Genomic DNA, 20,961 nt, shown 5'->3' on the forward strand with positions numbered 1-20,961 from the left:
CTTATGCGCGCGGGTGGGTGAGTTTCAAAAATGAAATCAAAATATGAATGATAATAATCTCATATGAAAGCATCGAAACAGGGGCCAAAATCGGTGGGGAAACACACATAGAATGGATATGAACAAGCTCAGATTCTATAAAAATAAACGGAAAACCCCAGCAAACACTATCAAACGCCCATATAGGATCACATATATATTCAGATAATGCTATGAAGAGGAGTGAACGTAATCAAAAGAAGGATACCTGAACCTCTGCCCTTCAAGGTGCTTTCCTTCCAGTTCCCCTTTTTTCTCTCTTCTCTACGACCTCTCTCTCTTTTTTTCTTTTTCTTTTTTTTTCTCCCTTTGCTCCCCCCTCGGGCAAAACCAGCAGTCCCCCTCTCCGAAAACTTCCTCTACAAGCTCATACCTACTCTCTGTTCCCTGTCCAATCTCGCCGCCCCCCATCAGCTTAATTCCCGGGGTGGTCAGAAGAATAATCATGATAGAAAATCCCCAAAAACTCCTCCCCGGGAGGGGGTCTACACCTATACACAACAGCTCTCCATCATTGCTAATATAATATATATATATATATATATATATATATATATATTAACCACCCCAATACCATCCATACATATCTTCTTTTATTAAATAATATAGTACCCATCAAAGTCTAATAACACGAAGTCCTGCCATTATTAAATGATACAGTACTCAAGTACCCATCAAAGTCTAATAACACAAAGCCCTGCCATTATTAAATAATACAGTACTCAAGTACCCATCAAAGTCTAATAATAGAGAAACCTGCTACTATTAAATATTGCATACCCAAGTATCCATCAAAGTCTAATAATAGAGTATGTAAAAATCCACCCACTCACACACTCCACATGCATGCCTTTTATTATTAATAATATTATTATTTTCCTCCTTCCTCTATCTTTCATTCCCACAAGCATGCAACCTTTTTTTTTTTTTTTCTACCATTCTTCTATTTTCCAGTGCACACGCGTTTTTTTTTCACCATTTTTCTATCTTCCAATACACACGTTTTTTTTTTAAAATATTTTATAATCCCTTCAACTACAAATAACAATATATTTATTTACTATTTTTTTTATAATAAAAATTAACCCTAGCCTAAACTCGAAACCTTCCAAGGAATTTTTTTTTTCATCTAAAAAACTTAAGATCTCCCAAATTCCAATAATAAATCAAAATCTTAAATTTTCACTATTTTGACATTAAAACAAATTAAAAAAAATAAACTAACCCTAATCTAGATTTGGGTTTTCCAAAAAAATATCTAATGTGCTTGAAATTAACTAATGAATCTAAAATATTAATATAGGGGTTAGAATTTTACCAATAGAGATTTGTTCTTCAAATCCTGGAATCCGACTTCAACTTTACATTCTCTGGAATTCTGTGAACATGAACGCTATTCAGAAAAGAATAGGAAGAACAGAATTTCTAATTTATACCTAAGGTATTTATTCGTAAAATTATATTTTTACCCCTCTTCCATTTTATTAAATTAATTAATTAATTAATTAAATTATTATTAATAATTTCATAAATTACCCCTAAAAAGAAAAACTTGGGCGTTACAATTCATGTGTGAGAAGTATGTTGTGAATAAAGTGGATGGATATGTCATCTTCTCGTGCAATAATAGAAGCAACAATAGGATTGTAATCAGCACCAAGTCCTCCCAATACTTGTAACACCTGGTCTTTTTCTGAAACCTGTTCTCCAATAGTTGCAAGATTATCAGCTATAGTTTTCACTTTGAGAAGATACTCCATCATGGACATTGCGCCTTTGCGAGTTGTTTGAAACTCCAACCAAAGTTGCATTACTCTTACTTTGGAGGAGGCTGAAAATATCTTATCTAGAGCCGTCCAAGCTTCATGAGAGGTTTGGTATCCAACTATTTACCCCATGATTTCAAGGTAAGAGAAAGAATATAACCAACCAAAGGATCATACGGTCATACCTTTTCCATGAAACAAATTCTGGGTTTATTGTGCCTGTGGTTGTCATCTTGGTGGGGCACATATTCAGTCATTCAATATGGTCTTCAAAGCCATTGGCGAAGATAACATTCTCTATTTGGGTTCACCATAAGATGTAATTGCTTTTGTCTAGTTTAACAGAGAGGACATGATTTAGCATTTGAAGAGAATAGCTCGTTCTTGGGAGTGAAGTAATCTGTGTGGGAGTTTGTGATTCAAAGGATGGATTGAAGAAGGACATGGTTAGGGTAAGGTTATGACTCTGATACCAAGAAGAAACTTGCAAAAACATGAAGAAGAATAGAAGAAAATCTATATCAAACTAGTTTTTACATACAAAATTTATATGATGTATCAGTTACATGAGAATAACTACTTATCTAGCTAACCCTAATAACTTAACTTATTGACTTGAACAACATTGCTAACTACCCTAGCTGACTCTAACAATATTTGGTTGTTACAACCTTCAGGCAAGTGTCCTAACAATAAAGGAGTTAGAGAGTCAGGTGAGTCCTTGATCTTGAACTCTATCAATAAGATTTTGTTTGAGCCTCCCCATCTCATTAGCTTCTCCATGGACAAGAATGATGTTAGGTGGCATGAGCTCCTTCACGAACGTACTTGTCTGTGCAAAATCTGCATGAGTAGAGAAAGAAATGTAATAGACCTGCATGTTGAGAGGAACAGTAAGACCATTTATTAGAGTAACTTCCTTGGGTTCATTGATGATGGTTTTTGCCAATATCCCTTCCATGACATACCCAAGTATAACACATGCATTTTTCTTATCAAAGCACCACATATCAAACAGTTGTCTTGACAACCCACTCGGACTCGCCATCACCACTGATGGACCTACATCATTTAAATTTTCAATGCTCTTTAAATGTGATATGGGCTTGAAGTCAAAAGGATTCAAATTTTCAAATTGGTTGCGAATCCTCTCATTCATGGAATTGATGTATGTCTGGTAAATAGACATACACCTTTTTACAAAGGGGAAACACAATATATGGGGATGTTATGGAGCTCAGGATGGTTAAACCAATACTCATCAAGGATAAGGAGTTCTTGGGCACGACCTAGAGCATATGCAGGGATTCAAACACGACCCCCTTGAGAAATGGTTGAGTGGATGACATTCATGAAGCGCTTTTCTCGCATATGCCGAAGCTGATGGAGTTGGACACCATAAGTGGATTCAATTATGCAAATATTAGGGGAGAACCATGGGATCTCAACAGCACAGAGATAACGATCTTATTCATGAGAATAGTCTTCGGTGTAAAGTATTCAGACACCAGCAATATCAACCATAAACATGGCAGCACTAAGGACATGGCCAGTTGTGTAACACCAAAATTGTATACCATTTACTTCTAAAGTTTGATGGAAATCAATAACCTGCAGAAGGGAGATTTAATTACAGTTACAGGAAGATTAAATGAGATGATAAAATTAAACTACATACCTTAAGTCAATTTTTGTAAATGGCCAAACATTCTGCAATAGATCAGGATTATATGCAACCAATATTTTGGCATATGAGATACACACACACCATATTGCTTTTTTTAGTGAACAAGTTTTATATTTTATTAGATTAGTTATCTAACAATTTTGAAAATAAATTCAGAAGAATAGAAAAAATGTTGTTGTGGAACACAAAACATGAATTAATATTAGCAGTATAGTCATTTAAATCTTAATAGACTAATTCCTACTATGTTAGTTTTATTTGCCAATATCTCCTTATGTCAAGAACTGAAGGCAAAACCCGTCTGTTCTCATAGAAGGTGAAGTACAGAAAGTCCACAGATGTTATAGAGATCTAAAACGGTAGTCCATTGTGACCATAACTCTTTTTTTATTTATTTTTATTAACATTGTGACCATAACTTTTTAGGCCTTAAAAAATGGAAGTACAAGAGGAAGATGAAAAATCCTTCTTTACTTTACAAAACCTTATCAAAACACCGGAAAAGAAATACTCTCCAATAAACACCAAAGCAACTTGACATTGCAATTTTAATACTTTGGATCTACATGTTAAAATCCAATCAAATTGAATTATGTTGACAAATCCATGCCTTAAAATGGATAGTTACATTAAAGGCACAACCATAATATTACCTTACATGCATCCAGTTATCAGAGATTCACAACTAACATTAAAAAATATAATAAAAAAAAAATACAAACCCTCACCATCCCTTTACCACTTGAGCCAAGCCTCAAGGGCACTAAAGGCTTCATTCAACATGACATATAATAATTGTTAGGATTCATGAGAGTTTGCCTTCGAAGTTTGAAAATGTCTTAGTTAGACTCAGTCTCTGTTTTGCTCCATAATTTTCAGTTTTTCTGTTAGTAGAAGTAGTCATAGTAGCTGAGATTTTTTAGCATTTTCAGTTTGGTTGTAAGCCTATAAATAGGCATTCTCATTGGTGAAATATTGTGTGCCTTTCTCTAACTCAGTACTCTCAAAATATTTATTTTCTGCAAGTTTTAGTTCTTTTATTTTCTCCAGATTTTAACAGTGGTATCAGAGCAATATTCTTATAGGCTGTGAGGCAAAGTTTTTGAGTGTTTTGAGTACTAAACACAGTGAGGTTGAGTGCAAACACTAGTGAGGTTGAGTGATCTATTCTTTCAAGCAATTGTGGTGCAAACATGTCTCCTTCTAGCAATACTTCCTCTGTAATTCCAATGTTTAATGGTGAACACTATCACATTTGGGCTGTCAAGATGAGATTTTACTTAAGGTCTCAAGGTTTGTGGAATGTTGTGATGTCTGAAGCTGATCCACCACCATTGGGAGTAAATCCTACAGTTGCTCAGATGAAAGCATATGAGGAAGAAAAACTTAAGAAAGACAAAGCCATCACCTGCCTACATTCAGGACTTGCAGACCACATCTTCACCAAAATCATGAACTTGGAAACACCTAAATAGGTATGGGGCAAGCTCCAAGGTGAATTTGAGGGCAGTGAAAGAGTCAAAACTGTTAAACTCCTCACATTGAAAAAAGAGTTTGAGTTGATGAAGATGCAAGACGATGAATCTGTTAAAGATTATTCTTGCAGGTTAATGGATGTTGTAAACCAAATGCGGCTTCTTGGTGAGGCATTTACAGATCAAAAGATGGTAGAAAAGATCATGGTTTCAGTGCCTCAAAAGTTTGAAGCCAGGATTTCTACAATTGAAGAGTCTTGTGAATTGCAAACTCTCACAATTGTAGAGTTAACCAGCAAGCTTCATGCACAGGAGCAAAGGGTCTTAATGAGAGGTAATGAAGCTACTGAAGGTGCTTTTCAAGCAAATCACAAGGGAAAGAATTCTGGAAACTTGCAAGGAAAGAAGTTCTTTAAGAACAACAAAGGGAAAGCTGAAGGGTCTTCAAGAAAAGGAAAATTTTCGCCTTGCTCTCATTGCAGAAGAACCAACCATGTTGAGAAAGATTGTTGGCACAAAGGTAAACCTCTCTTTAATTGTAATTTCTGCAATAAACTTGGCCATAGTGAGAAGTATTGCAGAGCCAAGAAAAATCAATCTCAACAGCAACCAGAACAACATGCGAGTGTGACTAAAGAAGACAAAAATGATGATGAGCATTTATTTATGGCATCACAAGCACTCAGTTCTCATGAACTGAATACTTGGCTCATTGACAGTGGTTGCACGAGTCATATGACCAAACATCTGTCAATTTTTACCTCCATTGATAGATCAGTTCAACCAAAGGTCAAGTTGGGAAATGGTAAAGTTGTGCAGGCTGAAAGAAAATGGACAATTGCTATCAGCACCAAGAGAGGTACAAAAATTGTCACTAATGTTCTTTACATTCCAGATTTAGATCAGAATCTTCGTAGTGTTGCACAAATGCTAAGAAATGGATATGCAGTCTCTTTCAAAGAAAATTTTTGTTTTATCACTGATGTGCATGGAACAGAGATAGCAAAAATTAAAATGAATGGAAATAGCTTTTATTTGAAGCTTGATTTAGTTGAAGGTCATGTCTTTAGTGCCAAGATTGATGAGAGTGTTATTTGGCACAAAAGATATGGTCATTTCAACTTGAAGTCATTGAGGTTCATGCAAGAACCTGGTATGGTTGAAGACATGCTTGAAATCATAATTAATGCTCAAACTTGTGAAAGTTGTGAGCTAAGGAAGCAACATCGACAGTCATTCCCTCAAAATATGTCCAAGAAAGCTACTCACAAGCTGGAATTAGTTCATTTAGATATTTGTGGACCAATGAGCACAACCTCATTGAGCAACAATGTGTATTTTGCACTATTTATTGATGATTTCAACAGAATGACTTGGGTTTATTTTCTAAAAACCAAGTCACAAGTGCTCTTTGTGTTCAAAAGCTTCAAGAAAATGGTTGAAACTCAAAATGGCCAGAACATTAAGGTGCTCAGAACTGATAATGGAGGTGAGTATACCTCAAAAGAGTTCAATGTTTTTTGTCAAGAAGCTGGAATTGTACACCAGCTGACAGCTCCATACTCACCACAGCAGAATGGAGTCTCTGAGAGGAAGAACAGAATCATGATGGAAATGGCAAGGTGCATGCTATTCAAGAAGAAGCTGCAAAAGCTTCTATGGGCTGAAGCAGTCAACACCTCAGTATATTTGCTTAACAGACTACCAACTAAGTCTTTTCAGAGCAAAACACCAATAGAGCATGGTCTGGTGTAAAACCTTCTGTCAAGCACCTGAAAGTTTTTGGCTCATTTTGTTATCTTCATGTGTCATCTATCAAGAGAGGCAAGCTTGATGAAAGAGCTGAGAAAAGTGTCTTTGTTGGGTATGCAGCAGAATCAAAAGGTTACAGAATTTATAGCTTGAGTAGAATGAAAATTGTGATAAGTAGAGATGTGCACTTTGATGAAAACTCCTACTGGAATTGGGACTTGAAGAAAGTTCATAAATGTGATCAAACCACTCCATCTATTCTTGAACCAGCAATAGAAAGTACAATCATTGAAGGTCCACTTGATGTTGAAGCAACTTCAAACACACCAGTGCTTAAGATGAGGCCATTATCTGATGTGTATGAGAAGTGCAATCTTGTACATGCTTAGCCTACATATTACACAGAAGCTGCAAGATTTCTAGAATGGATTGAGGCCATAAAAGCTGAAATTGATGCTATTGAAAGAAATGGAACTTGGAAGTTGACAGAACTACCTGAAGCTAAGAATGCAATTGGTGTAAAATGGGTTTTCAGAACCAAATTTAATTCAGATGGTTCAATCTTCAGGCATAAGGCTAGATTGGTTGTGAAGGGTTTTGCTCAAGTTGCTAGAGTGGACTATGGTGATACATTTGCACTAGTAGCCTGACATGACACTATAAGGCTGCTACTTGCACTTGCTGGTCAAATGGGATGGAAAGTGTACCATTTAGATGTTAAGTTAGCTTTTCTAAATGGTATACTTCTTGAAGAAATTTATGTTCAACAACCAGAAGGCTTTGAGGTTATTGGCCATGAACACAAAGTGTACAAGCTAGATAAGGCTCTCTATGGTTTGAAGCAAGCACCAAGGGCCTGGTATAGCAGAATTGATTCTCATCTGATCTAACTTGGATTTAGGAGGAGTGAAAATGAAGCTACTTTGTATTTGAAACAAAATGATGATGGTTTGCAACTAGTAGTATCACTTTATGTTGATGACATGCTAGTGACTGGAAGCAATGTAAAATTGCTAGCTAATTTCAAAATGGAAATGTAGGATGTATTTGAGATGTTTGACCTTGGCATTATGAACTACTTCCTTGGAATGGAAATATACCAATGCAGTTGGGGTATCTTCATTTCACGGAGAAAATATGCTATGGATATTCTCAAGAAATTCAAGCTAGAATCATGCAAAGAAGTAGCAACTCTGTTGGCATAAAATGAGAAAATTTCAAAGAATGATGGTGAGAAACTTGAGGAACCCTCTGCATATAGAAGCTTGGTGGGCAGCCTACTATACTTGACAGTAACCAGACCTGACTTGATGTTTCCAGCTAGTTTTCTTTCAAGGTTCATGAGTTCACCTAGCAATGTTCACATGGGAGTTGCAAAGAGGGTGCTAAAGTATGTTAAAGGTACAACAAATCTTGGCATTTGGTATTTAAAGACAGGAGGAGTTAAGCTAGATGGCTATGCTAATAGTGATTGGGCAGGAAGTGTTGATGAAATGAAGAGCACTTCAGGTTATGTATTTACAATCGGTTCAGGTGTCATATGCTGGAATTCAAGAAAGCAAGAAGTAATGGCACAATCAACTACAGAAGCTGAGTATATCTCCTTAGCAACTGCTGCAAATCAAGCAATATGGTTGAGAAAATTGCTTGATGATTTAGGCCAGGAACAAAGCTCACCAATTGAGCTTTATTGTGACAATAAGTCAGCCATTTCCATTGCTCAAAATCCTGTCCAACATGGCAGAACCAAGCACATAAATGTAAAATTCCACTCCATAAGGGAAGCTGAAAAGAATTCACTTGTCAAGCTGCATCATTGCTCAACTGATGTGCAACTTGCTAACATAATGACTAAAGGACTTCCTAAATCAAGGCTGGAGTTCCTAAGGTTGAAGCTTGGTATGTCCAAGGCAAATCTCAAGGAGTGTTAGAATTCATGAGAGTTTGCCTTTGAAGTTTGAAAATGTCTTAGTTAGACTCAGTCTCTGTTTTGCTCCATAATTTTCAGTTTTTCTGTTAGTAGAAGTAGTCATAGTAGCTGAGATTTTTTAGCATTTTCAGTTTGGTGTAAGCCTATAAATAGGCATTCTCATTGGTGAAATATTGTGTGCCTTTCTCCAACTCAGTACTCTCAAAATATTTATTTTCTGCAAGTTTTAGTTCTTTTATTTTCTCCAGATTTTAACAATAATACCTAACAAACCTTCTCAGTTAGGGTGTTAGACAACTGATTAAGAACTATAGAATCCTAATGCTCTTTTTAACTAAGAACACTTTCTTGGTAAGATATTATATGAGTTCTGAGAACGCAACAAGTTCACAAAAAATTATAAATAAAAACAATACTAAGATTGTCAAGGCATAATAGAGAGCAACAAACAACATTAGGACATTTGATGAAAGACAAAAATAATCCACATAAAAGAGTAAAACAAGTAGTATTGGATTTCTTTCTTCCTTTTTTTTGGTGTGGGGTGGAGGGGGAGGGGATGCGGAGATAGGCAAATAAGAATCTATATGTATATAAATATATGTAAGAAATGCCCCAATGTAAAATGGTGAATACAGTACACTAAAAGTATAAGTAGCATTGGAGTATTTGATGGTGAGAAATATGAAAAGATTTCCATGACTGGGAGTTATTTCTAGTTGATACTTGTTGTTTAGCTCGGTGCCTTTGGTGGGAGAAAACGCATAGGATCTTTGAGGGTAAAGAGGTTTTTGAAGTTAAGGAAAAAAAAAATAGAAAGTTCCGGCCATTGTTCCAAATCCAAGTTTCCATGGAATATAGTTGGTGGAAGAACATTATTATATTCCTATGGATAATAAGAAATATTAAATACAATAAAACTTAAAAAAGATAACATTGACAAAAATTTTCAAACCAAAAAATAAAAGATGAAAAAAGCCAAATCAAAGTTCCTCACCACCAACCAGGGAAAGGGATGCATTTAGATTAGTTTCAAAACCAGTTTGGACTTGAGGAGAAATATTACAATTAACAAAATGGAGATTGAAACATACATTTATAAACAAAAATAAACGCACCTCAATTTTATCCATGGAGCGAAGAATGTCTTGTTCATCATACAACATATCTTCAACTGAAACTATGCTCACTTTTACATAATCAGACAATAGCAACTTATAGATAGCCTTCATTGCATGAGTCATAAAAACTTGCCCATTGAATGTGGTCTAATGAACAAATTCAAATATTTTAGCCTATTTAAAAACATATGCAAAGTAAAATGGCCAACCTTCTCCAGGAAATATGGAAGGGATGCAGCATGATCCAAGTGAAAGCTGCACAGGAAATGCAACACGTTACATTGCAATAAAGTGGAGAGCACATCTAAAAGAACAGGGGTAGTTTCACATGAGAAAGTAGAGTAGATAGCCAAAAAGAAAAACTAAAGATGAAAGTTCCACCAAAAAGTTTCAAGATCTACAAAAGTTCGTTGACAAGACAGACATGCAAGATATCAAATGAAATGATTGTTAAGAAGATATGTTGGTCATACCACAACTAAGAGCACTGCTCGGAGATAAGTATGTGATTACCATAAATCCATTTACTGAGAAGAAAACAATGCTGAGAAAAGCTATGGGAACTTCAACATAATCAAAGAAGGTGAATGATTGGGGTGTTTCCGACGGAATTTTAGCTGATAGATTTTATTATTTATAACCTCTCACGCTCTCACGTATAAAAGTACATGTTCAAGTTTGTGTATGGACACTTTATGCTGAGATGCAAAGGAGTAGGTCCATTAACCCTTCATCCCTCCAGAACCCCAGAAATGGAACCTGTAATGGCCAACAGCCTTTGTATAGAGTGATCCCTCTAATACAACTACTGGGAATACTCTCATAACAATGCTTATAGTAGTAGATCGCTGACCATTGATGTGCTTTCAACCATTTTACGAGCATTCATCAGCCATGCAGTCAGAATTTCAACTGGAGTAAAGTTGGGCTCAAGAAAGTCTACTCAAAGCCGAAAAAATCTCAAGGCCAGACTAGAGCCCAGGGATAGATTTCAATTTTAGGAAGCTATTTCATATGAGGAAGGAATCCCCAAGGGTTTATTCCTTGAGAAAAAAGAAATATTAGCAAATGAAATGAAGAAGCCATTGAGAAGCAGGAGATATTCAGATGATGGCTTCAAATTTGGGTGGTAGATGTAGTCTCATTCCTATAAAGATATATCTGCAGTGCTCCTAACAGAACCAGATATTGATAAGAGAAGATACGGATGGAGTACTTGCAGCTGGTTCCAGTCAAATCTTTATTTGCTTTAACAATAGTTGTTTGGTCACTTTTTCTAAGTAAGGCCATTCAGGACAGAATTCATTCCATGATATTCTCTAAATTTCATTTCTCAATTCAGCAGATCACTAAGTTATAAAAACAAATAACATTACAATATTCAACGAGGAAAAAGAACATACTGTGTCACCAAAAGGACATCAATGGTTGAAGGATCAATCTCATTAAAGTTTGGCAAAGCAGCCATGCCTGAGTATGCGCGATGAATTCCACAGTCAATCTATCGTCATAGAACAGGAACAAAATAGAAACAAAGTAAAAAAAATGTTGAAAACAAAGTATAAAAACTAGCAACCAAAATAAAAGAATAATGCATTATGGTATACCAATATGGTTTTCCCTTTATAGGACATGTAGACACAGGAACGGCCCACTTCATTTCCAGCACCTAGAGGGGTAATAATCGGCTGGTCTCCTACTCTTGTTAATGAGGAATCCGATCTCTTCAAAGACTGTGGTGGCCCTGTTGAAGCCATTCGTCAGCTGAACAATGCTCAGACCCCTTCAATTAACACCACTCTATATTCATGCAAAATGCTCTGCAACTGATTAAAAAATACAAAAAAGATTCAAAAAAAAAAAATGTTTCATCATAAAATGATACCCAAAAATAAATACAATTCCAGCAAAAGACATTTTTTTCTCTTGGCAACCCAGTTATTTTGGTGAATATATTTCTGTTAAGCTTGGGAAAAATAAGACCCATCATCTATGAACAAAATAGACATGCTTTTTTCCATTTGGAAGTCCTAAGGAATCGACATTTGGCCCATAACAAGGACTACAAATTAAACTAATAATTTACAGTCCATAATGGGGTTTTGTGTTGTAGACATTAAATTTGCCAATATAGGCATTTTGCTCACCATATACATCTCATATATAAGCCACTTAAGAACTAAAAATTCATTCAAAATAAAAAGACGTTGGAAATGGACTGAAGAAAATAAAAAATTGAACAATTATGTTGTTGTAATAATATTAATAATCATAAAGATATTTAAATTTCAAGATTATAACTTCTCCTTCTCTAGAGAATATCGTTGAACTATCTTCTTTTAACTTTCATGATATTTAATACATTTTAACTTCTACTACATCCAAAACCATTAAATAGAGAATGTAAAATTCCATAAACTTTGGACTAGATGAAAAACATGGTTGGTAAGAAACTAATTAAATTTTGTGATACTTGCTAAATTGCTTTGCACATATGCACTTGGACAAAAATAATTGTCAAATATTTGGTAGAAAGCATATTAAGAGGGCTCTAGACTTATTCCCAATCATGAATATATTGCTACTCTAGGCCCAAGGGACCCTTATAACTTCAAAATGCGTTCACAAGGTTAAGAGGAACTCATACATATATAATATATATGTGAATTCAAGGTTCAATGTTTTTAGAGAAACACTTCATATAAAAACACTTCCAAATGAATATTAAGTGTGCGTTTGGTAATAATTTTAGGAAATATTTTTAATTATTTTAATATTTAAAAGATAAAAATTTTCAAGTGTTAAAAAGTTTAAAAACACTTCCTGAAATCACTACCAAATGTATTATAATTATCTTTAGTTTATTATTATCAATTCCTAATTATATATTTACTCTCTTTAGCGGGGTTTTTGCTTAAATGCTCTCTTTATTAAATTGAACTATGTAAGTGTATGAAGTTGTTCTATTTAATATATTCATATGCCCTTTGGATCATGTTCTCCTTGAGTTACTTGTTTCTTCTTAACAAAAAAATACGGGTGGTCACCCATTTCGGAAGGGAGTTAATAACGAAAAACTCATAGTTCATGCTGATAAGTATCCAAAAGAACAATGTGATTTCAACAGTTTTGGGAATTATCAGTCTCTCAACAATCAATTACAAAATGTAAAGATTACATGTTAGGGTCCTAAAAAAGGTGCAGACACATGAACAAAAAATCTAATTGCATCCAAACACAGGAGTCACATCTGCCTTGTTGGATCTCCCCAGCCCCAAGGACACGTCCAAAACGGTGACTGTCACAAGAATGAAGGTTATAAGAAACCCATATCCTATCTTCCATCCCGAGCCTGCCTCTGCCACTAAAAGTCCAATCACAATTTTCAGAGCTCCCAAGAAGAGAGCAAGTCTCCCTACCCAGTGATGTTTCCAGTCCTTGCGCCATTTGGATGTCTTGTCCGGTCTTGGAATCAATTCCAATACCTGACAAGAAGAAAACTTAGTTTTCAGCATGCCTGAAGAAATATATTTAGTTAACGTCAAGTAAAGGCCCCGGCCCAAGCGAAAACAAACCTGAAGAATGCTGAGGCAAAACACTAAGGATCCGAGGGGTCTGCGAATGTTGAATTTGGGAAGGCCATCGGACTCCAGTCCATTGTAGAGTGCCCTTACTGCAACGACAGTAGCAAGACCCAGAAGAAAACCCACAATCTGGATCGAGATGTGACGATCAAACCATTGAGGATCATGATGCTTGAAGTATCTTGGGATGATTGCCCCAAATGGAAGGAGCGCGCCCAATGCAATTAGGCCCATATCTGCATGAAGCGTCTTCAAATCTCCAGTGTTATTGACACCAGAGGTATATCCTGTGAGACAGAACAAAAATTTTCCATATCAGACTTCAAAGAGTTTTATCTGAAGCTCCCACTTTATTTTCCTAGATATAAGCCCCTCACGTCTAGAATGTAAACACTGAACTTAACTCCAGCTGCTTTGGTTAAACGGATTCATCCCAGAGAAACCCTGTGAAGATGGCAGGCTTGTTTTAACTCTTAGAATAGAGTAAAAAAAACAGAGTAGAAGCTGATCAAACCTAGCATGGAGGCCCCTCCAATTAATAAAATTAACTGTCCAAGAATCCAGTGACGCAGATTATTTGGCAACCTCAGAAGTAGAGACAGAGTCGTTGGCATTCCCGCACTCCTCCACCACAGCCCTACATCACAACCAATTTACGGATCCATTACCAATTGAGAGACAGAAAACGAGATTTTCATGTTAATGAAATCGTTCACCTCAGGATCACATTGCAATTGTTAATAAACATCAATGATTCTGGATCATTGAATTTTGAATGCATCCGTAGCAGGCTCTTCATATTCAGTAGCCCACTTGGTTACTGGTACACCTGCAAAGTTGGAAGCAACAGGAGGTAAAATCATCACGTTCTTTAACATAAATGTCACCAAATACGACAATTTGGCTAATATGGATACAAATGAACGACCTGATTGAAGATCCCTTCAAAGAAAAAATATATTCCAAAGGTTGCAAGGACATCACATGATGGCAGATCATGCTTCTGAATAACTGCACATTTCCCCTCGTCATCTCAACACGAACAGGATGGGTCTCTTCACGGTAGTACACCTACACATTCCACCCTTCAAATATCTTAGGAAAATAATGTAATTGTAGTTTTATATTATAATGAAAGAAAAAAGCAAGAGAAATTATGCAAGATTGCTTGCACCCACCTCATGGATGTGATAACATCATGCCTTATCTGCTGAAACTTCCTCAGGCCTGAAAAATCTTCTTACTCTACCCAATATAATCTTTTACAGTAATAAGCAATTGATAACAAATTTACATGGAGAAGTGAGGACCCTCAGCTAGTTTCACCCCCATGACCATGAGCCAGCAACTCACCCAACGTAATAGTGTGGAACGGTTTTGAAAATGGTGGCCAATGTGTTGAAAGTGCTCGAGCAACTTGTTGCATAGTTGGCCGAGACTGGGGATTAACACGCAAGCACGCTAATGCCAACTTCACTGCAACCACTACTTCCTCAGCCACTTGATTCACAGGAGGTGTGGGGCGCTGGTCCATCACATCATTCAATAGGCAATGGTCCACAATTGATGGTGATGAGGATGATGAGGACGCTGATGATAACAGGGATGAGATGAGTTCTCCAGGATGCCTTCCCATAATTACTTCCAATGTTACAACACCAAAGCTATAAACATCGGTTTTATTATCCACCTTCATCGTAAAAGCAAGTTCTGCAAAGAGGATTAGATCATGCTCTGCTAAGATATTATAAAAGTTACATATGATGTATAGAGGCCGTTTAGAGATAAGCAAGGCACTAAGCAAAATGTACCTGGAGCAGTATAACCAAAAGTTCCTGCAAATGAAGTCCAATTAGATGAGTCTGACTTTAAAAGCCTAGCCGTGCCGAAGTCAGATACATGAGCTTCATATTCTGAATCTAACAAAACATTGTTGCTCGATATGTCTCGATGAATTAGAGGAGGCAAGCAATCATGGTGCATATAAGATAAAGCTTTAGCCACGCCTTTAATAACATTTAGCCTCACCATCCAATCCAATATTTCTGCTTCTTCGTCGTTGCTTAGAATGTTTCGCAGGCTCCCTTTTTCCATAAACTCATAAACCAAAAATGAGTTCTCTGCAAATGAACTAAAGCCATAAAGCTTGACGATATTGCGGTGCCTTATCTGTGTTAAAGCATGAATCTCGCTTTTAAAAGCTTTCAAATCAGCCATAGCTCCATCTTCTGATGAGTGAAGTTTTTTCACTGCAACAATCCGACCTGTTGGCAACTCAGCCTTGTAAACAGTACCACATCCTCCAATGCCAATACACTGTTTCGAACTGAAATTGTCGGTCCCTTGTATGATGTGCTCATACAACAATTCCCCATCATGGCCCCATATTGCAAATAGATCTTCAACATCTGCTTTTGGAGACTTGGTTTTTCTCTTCCTCAATTTTTGGAAAAGAAAATAAATGCCAATAATAAAAGCAAATAAGAACAACAGAGTGCTCACAATGATGAGTATTATGATCAAAACAGAAAACTTGTTAGCCTTTATTCGACTAGCACTACATGGTTTGAGATGAGTGACATTATTACCACATAGACCTTTATTATTTTTGAATGCCTCAAATAGAGTGAAGGCTTTGATGTTGGGGAGAGGACCTTCCAACTGATTGTAGGATATATCAGCAACTGTCAGGCTCATTAGATGATCAAAAGTGTGTGGGATAGTGCCAGAAAGCCCGTTATTGGAGAGATTCAACGTTTCCAGGTTTTGTAATTCTCCAAGCAGCGGTGGAATCTCTCCTGTCAACACATTTTGACTAAGATCGAGACTTTGAAGATGATGCATCTTTCCAATTTCGTCAGGAATGCTATCCACAAATCTATTCTCGCTCAGGTTCAAGGATGATAATTTCCACAGGTTTCCCAGTTGTTTGGGCATTGGACCGCTTAAGTTGTTTGATGCCAAGTCGAGGATTTCAAGATTGGATAAGTTTCTGAATTCCAAAGGAATACTTCCTGAAAGATTGTTGTTGCCCAGCAACAATTTGAACAACAAGGGCAACATACCCAATTCTTTTGGGATCTTTCCAATTAGATGATTTGAAGAGAGATCAAGTTGTTGCAGTTGAATTGCTTTCCCGAGTTGAGGTGGTATAGCGCCAGAAATATTGTTGTTGGAGATGTTCAGGTTTGTAAGCATGTGGCACTGTCCCCATTTCTTAGAAAGCTCACCATAAAAATTGTTACTGCTTAGATCAATGTAATTAAGGTTCGGGTATACACCAAAACTTTCGCCTATGTCTCCAATAAGTTGGTTTCTTTCAAGCCGAACTCGGAATAAGCTCGTGCAGTTTTTCAAGCTCTTTGGTATAGGACCACTGAAATGGTTTCCAAAGGCAGAAATGTTTTCAAGAGCACTACCAAGGCATATTTGTGGTAGTTGTCCAATGAAGTTATTCTCACCTAATTGCAAAGATTTCAAATGAGTGATATTACTCATATCGGGAGGAATGACACCACTGAGTTTGTTGGAATGAAGGGACAAATCAGTTAAGGTGGACAAGTTTCCTATGGAAGTTGGTATTGAACCACTAAGATTGTTAAATGACAAGTCAAGAATATCAAGCAATCTCAACAATTCAATTTCTTGAGGGATAGAACCAAAAAGATCATTCTCAGAAAGAGACAAAACGGTTAAGTTTCTCAAGTTTCCTATGACTGGAGGGATTGGACCAATGAGATTATTAATTCCCAAATCAAGAACTTGAAGAGATCTCAATAATTCAATTTCTTGAGGGATGGAACCAAAAAGCTCATTGTTAGGAAGATACAAAATGGTTAAGTTCCTCAAGTTTCCTACGGAAGGAGGGATCGAACCAGTGAGATCATTATATCCCAACTCAAGAACTAGAAGAGATCTCAATAATCCAATTTCTTGAGGGATAGAACCAAAAAGTATGTTATCATAAAGATATAGAAGGGTTAAGCTAGACAAGTTTCCCAAGGAAGTTGGTATTGAACCCCTAAGATCATTCATTGACAAGTCAAGATTCTCAAGTGATCTCAATAATCCAATTTCTTGAGGAATGGAGCCAGAAAGTTTGTTCTCATGAATATATAAAATCATTAAGCTCGTCAAGTTTCCTATGAAAGTTGGTATTGAACCATTGAGATTGTTAAATGACAAGATCGATGTCAACAATCTAATTTCTTGAGGAATAGAACCAGATAGTTTGTTTGAATTAAGCCACAAAGAGGTTAAGTTCCTCAAGTTACCTATGGAATGAGGTATTGGACCAGTGAGATTGTTGTCTGACAAATCAAGAATATTAAGAGATCTTAACAATCCAATTTCTTGAGGGATGGAACCAAAAAGCTCATTTTCAAAAAGGGACAATGTGGTTAAGTTCCTCAAGTTTCCTATAGAAGGAGGAATTAGGCCTCTGAAATTATTAGAAGACAGTGTTAAAGAGCAAAGAGATGTAAGAAATCCAAGTTGGTGAGATATTACACCAGTGAAATGATTAAAACCAAAATCAAGAAATGTGATCAGTTTGGAAAGATTACTAATGTTGATTGGAATAGTTCCATAAAGGGAGTTGTTATGAAGATTAAGAGAGAAGAGGTTGGGAAGTGATGAGAAATTGAGATTGTAAAGTGTACCTCTCAAACCACAACTGTGAAGGTCTAAATTAGAGACACTGCCTGACTTGTGACAAGTCACTCCGAACCAATGATGGCAAGAATTGCGTCCAGACCAAGAAGAGAGGAAAAATCGAGTTTGATTATCAAGACTGGCCTTCCATGTTAAAAGAGCAAGTGCTTCCTGATCTTGTTCAACATTCAAAAGCGAAGTGATAGGTATAGAGGCAGATGTAAAAGTGATGTGGAATGATGATATTGAATACAAAAGGAAAAGGAGAAATATGAAGAAGCAAGTATTGATGATGAATCGGGAGAGTAAGGAGTAGGATGAAGAATATTCAAGGACCATTGTTGAATCGGTAGAAATGAAGTTATTAGAGGGTTTACTTGGAGGGAAGGATGAAGATGAAACACTTATTTATAGACTTAAATATGATACATTCGACATTTCCATTAGTTGGTATTGATATCTAACTACCTTTGTCATCTACAATTAATATTGGAATTGAAAATGAGTATATACATGAGCTTACTTCCACACTTATTTTATTTTATTTGATCTACTCATAATTTTTTAATTAAAATGAAATAATTAAAATATTTCTTTTTCACTCCATGCACTTTTAAATATGACCTTTTTAAAATTAATAATTACAATTCCTTTTAAGAATTAAGACCAAATATATACTCATTTCAACAACCAAGTTGATATAGGAAGTCCACTTGACTAGCACTACCTATAGATATGCCTTTATATAAACCACTTAATATATATATATATATATATATATATATATATATATATTTAAATTAATAAATATAAACTTTAATGGGAGCGAAGAGAATCAGATAGATATTTTATTATTAAATTATAAAAAAATTTGCCATGATTTTTTTTTTTTTTTGGTAGGCTTATATTTTGCATAAGATTTTTTTTTTTTTTTTAGTGGAATATAATTTTTTTTTTCCTTTAAGTAGAATTATATGAAATCTTCATTTATTTTAAGTGTGCATTAAAATAATGATTTGTCTTGAATTAATTAAAAAACTAAAAAAAAAAATTGTAATATTTATTATTATTAAAAAATATTTCTTACTTGTCAATTAAAATTACATATTAAGATATTAATATAAAGTTTTCTTTCCAATTGCATGTTTTTAGTCAAGACTTTTGTTTGTCTTTAATAAGGTGGAAAAGTCGTTGCTTTCCTAATTCATATTAATGGTTGTGTGGAAAAGTCGTTGCATTCCTAATTCTAGTCAACAATTGCGTGGAAAAGTCATTGCATTCCCAATTCTTATCAACAATTGTTTTCAATGAATCCATACCTAATATTCCCATTATGAATAGTAGATGACAATAATCCTAACTGATGTGACAATTAAAATTTACACACAAAAATGATCTCTTAGTCATCAATTAAAATTTACACATTTAAGGCATATGATTACCTAAGTTTCAAGTAATATATTTGTACATTAAATGTTATAAAAATGACATATTTAAAATGAAAATATTCTTACTCTATTTTTTAAATATATAATATCATATCAAAATAAAGGAAAAAGAAAAGAAAAATACACAAGATATGATTTCTATATAATGATAATAAACTTGGATTCAACAACCAATGACATAGATTTCTTATTTTCAAATACATACAATATAATTAGAGAATTTACGTTCTTAAATTTTAATAGGTCTAAAAAATAAATATAATAAAAATTGACTAATTGAATTGAAAAAGGACTTGTTCAAAATGTAAATTTTGTTTCTTTTTTACAATCATATTGCATTATTTTGATTCAATTTTCAAGTTAATTTAAAGTGAAACTTAGATCATGGATCGGACATAATGACAACATTTCCTGTTAATATATTTAATAATAAAAAGGATGAGTCTTTTTTTTTTAAAAGACATATACATCAAAGAGAATTTATGTTATGCTTTTCTCACCGATATGAAGGAAATAATAAAAAGAAAAGTTTCATGATTCAATATACTACTGAATTCAATTTGAAAAACTTATTTTTGAATATTTGTGATTTAGTTCAATTATATGACTAAATAATTGGCCGTGTTTATTGGGTTTTAAAGTCTTGGTCAAATTTGATCTAATATTTTAACTACCAATCAAAAATAAATAAAGTGATAAATTGACTAAGACCTCATTTGGAAAGTAGGGCCAAACATGGCTTCAATTTCTTAAAGAGTATGTCGTACTAAACAATAATCATTTGAAAAAAATAAAAATTGTAATCATTTTAAAATTTTCTTTCCAATGGCATGTTTTTAGTCAAGACTTTTACCGTCTTTAATAGGGTGGAAAATTTGTTGTATTCCCAATTCATATCAACAATTGTGTGGAAAAGTCATCGCATCCTTAATTCATATCAATAATTGTGTGCAAAAGTGGTTGCATTCCCAATTCTTGTCAACAATTATGTGGAAAAGTCATTGCATTTCTAATTCTTATCAACAATTGTTTTCAAGGAATCTATACCTAATTTGCACATTATCATTGGTAGACACAATTGCAAATAATTTCTTTTACGTCTTGATTTGCAAGACTCAAGAACTTGAAGATTTTTACTTCAAAATGTTGAGCAAAGATGCGCGCATCTATTTAAGAGTGGTTTCTACTTTTTATAATAGGTTTTTTGAAAAAGGACTTGTTCAAAATGTAAATTTTGTTTATTTTTTAAAATCATATTGCATTATTTTAATTCAATTTTCAAGTTAATTAAAAGTGAAACTTAGATCATGGATCGGACATAATGACAACATTTCCTATTAATATATTTAATAATAAAAAGGATGAGTCTTTTTTTTTTTTTAAATGCATATACATCAAAGAGAATTTATGTTATGCTTTTCTTACTGATATGAAGGAAATAATAAAAAGAAAAGTTTCATGATTGAATATACCACTCAATTCAATTCAAAAAACTTATTTTTGAAT

The 20,961-nt window shown here is 34.8% G+C and overlaps 2 protein-coding genes and 1 pseudogene across 3 annotated transcripts; all 3 read right to left on the reverse strand.

The window, feature by feature from the left end:
- Positions 1–2,475: 2,475 nt before the first annotated feature.
- Positions 2,476–11,686, reverse strand: LOC100245644 (cleavage and polyadenylation specificity factor subunit 3-I-like; annotated as a pseudogene).
- Positions 11,687–12,833: 1,147 nt separating this feature from the next.
- Positions 12,834–18,367, reverse strand: LOC100255940 (probable leucine-rich repeat receptor-like protein kinase At1g35710). 2 transcript variants are annotated; one of them, XM_010659780.3, is made up of 7 exons: positions 15,166–18,367; positions 14,649–15,064; positions 14,283–14,425; positions 14,071–14,183; positions 13,869–13,991; positions 13,346–13,641; positions 12,834–13,255 (listed from the first exon to the last, which is right to left on the reverse strand). In XM_010659780.3, exons 1-2 carry the CDS (start codon positions 18,344–18,346, stop codon positions 14,667–14,669), a joined length of 3,579 nt encoding a protein of 1,192 aa, XP_010658082.1. In that variant the 5' UTR covers positions 18,347–18,367; the 3' UTR covers positions 12,834–13,255; positions 13,346–13,641; positions 13,869–13,991; positions 14,071–14,183; positions 14,283–14,425; positions 14,649–14,666. The 2 variants fall into 2 exon arrangements, with proteins under 2 accessions (XP_010658082.1, XP_010658080.1); XM_010659778.3 differs by having other exon boundaries at positions 14,533–15,064.
- Positions 12,992–13,968, reverse strand: LOC104881076 (cytochrome b561 and DOMON domain-containing protein At3g61750-like). Its single transcript, XM_010659821.1, has 3 exons — positions 13,869–13,968; positions 13,346–13,641; positions 12,992–13,255 (listed from the first exon to the last, which is right to left on the reverse strand). Exons 1-3 carry the CDS (start codon positions 13,966–13,968, stop codon positions 12,992–12,994), a joined length of 660 nt encoding a protein of 219 aa, XP_010658123.1.
- Positions 18,368–20,961: the final 2,594 nt, after the last annotated feature.

This window comes from Vitis vinifera, chromosome 12 (assembly GCF_030704535.1).
Source record: "Vitis vinifera cultivar Pinot Noir 40024 chromosome 12, ASM3070453v1".
NCBI classification, from domain to species: domain Eukaryota; kingdom Viridiplantae; phylum Streptophyta; class Magnoliopsida; order Vitales; family Vitaceae; genus Vitis; species Vitis vinifera.

What these genes read in the sequence shown, in the direction of transcription:
- LOC100255940 (XM_010659780.3), bottom strand. Translation starts at nt 18,346, where the DNA reads ATGGTCCTTGAATATTCTTCATCCTACTCCTTACTCTCCCGATTCATC. An exon ending in TTTTGGTTATACTGCTCCAG is followed by an intron (nt 15,065 to 15,165) that starts GTACATTTTGCT and finishes TCCTCTTTGCAG; the next exon opens with AACTTGCTTTTACGATGAAG.
- LOC104881076 (XM_010659821.1), bottom strand. Translation starts at nt 13,968, where the DNA reads ATGCCAACGACTCTGTCTCTACTTCTGAGGTTGCCAAATAATCTGCGT. An exon ending in TGGAGGGGCCTCCATGCTAG is followed by an intron (nt 13,642 to 13,868) that starts GTTTGATCAGCT and finishes TCTGTCTCACAG; the next exon opens with GATATACCTCTGGTGTCAAT. An exon ending in TTTGCCTCAGCATTCTTCAG is followed by an intron (nt 13,256 to 13,345) that starts GTTTGTTTTCGC and finishes TCTTCTTGTCAG; the next exon opens with GTATTGGAATTGATTCCAAG.